The 663-nt window shown below is 60.2% G+C and overlaps 1 protein-coding gene across 1 annotated transcript in view; it reads right to left on the bottom strand.

The window, feature by feature from the left end:
- Positions 1–2: 2 nt before the first annotated feature.
- Positions 3–663, bottom strand: part of CSUI_001148 (uncharacterized protein) — a 1,434-nt gene continuing 773 nt past the window's right edge. The window contains exon 1 of the mRNA XM_068061354.1: positions 3–663. This exon is cut by the window's right edge and continues 773 nt beyond it. Coding sequence (XP_067926671.1) covers positions 179–663 — 485 coding nt within the window. The 3' untranslated portion in view covers positions 3–178.

Below are 663 nucleotides of genomic sequence, written 5' to 3'. Positions count from 1 at the left end.
GGCGGGGGACCAGTTACAGGTAGAGGAGGGGGTGGCGGGGGACCAGATGCAGGTAGGGGAGGCGGAGTGTGAGGCAGAGGAGGGGGTGGTGGAGGCGCAGAACCAGCTGACGGCAGGGGAGGTCCCGGTCTCTCTTGTCGATTCCTACGTCCATGCTCGTCCTGTCCACGTCTCATTCTCACAGACGGAGACCGTGACCGGCCGTCTTGTGCCGGGACGGGGCCCAGGTGACGGTGCCCCCTTCCGTCTTCAGCGTCACCGAGTCTCTTCCTTCTGCGTTCCTCGTCTCTCGGCCTGTCAGGTGAGCCCGAAGGTAATCGGGCCCTCTCGTGTCCTCTCCCAGGGTATCTTTCCGGAGACCGAGACCGCGGCCGGCCATCACGAGAGGGAGATGGTTCTCTTGCTTTTTCGTCTCCCCCGCGCTTCTTATCCTCTCTCCTCCGGGGTTCGGGTGAGCTGGGAGGAGACTGGACGATGTCTCTCCCTTTCTTGGAAGATTTTCTTCTGTGTGGCCTGGGCAGAGACACATCGCCATCGGTTTCAAGGTCCTCAACTGACCGGAGATCGCCTTCAGACCGGTGCTTTTTCTTTTTGAAAATACCGAAGATACCGCCTTTTTTCTTCGAGGAACCGGTGTCACTGTCACTGTCCGAGTCCGACTCA

This window comes from Cystoisospora suis (assembly GCF_002600585.1).
Source record: "Cystoisospora suis strain Wien I chromosome Unknown contig_454, whole genome shotgun sequence".
NCBI classification, from domain to species: Eukaryota; Apicomplexa; class Conoidasida; order Eucoccidiorida; family Sarcocystidae; genus Cystoisospora; species Cystoisospora suis.
This window is presented reverse-complemented; position numbering and strand designations above follow the sequence as displayed.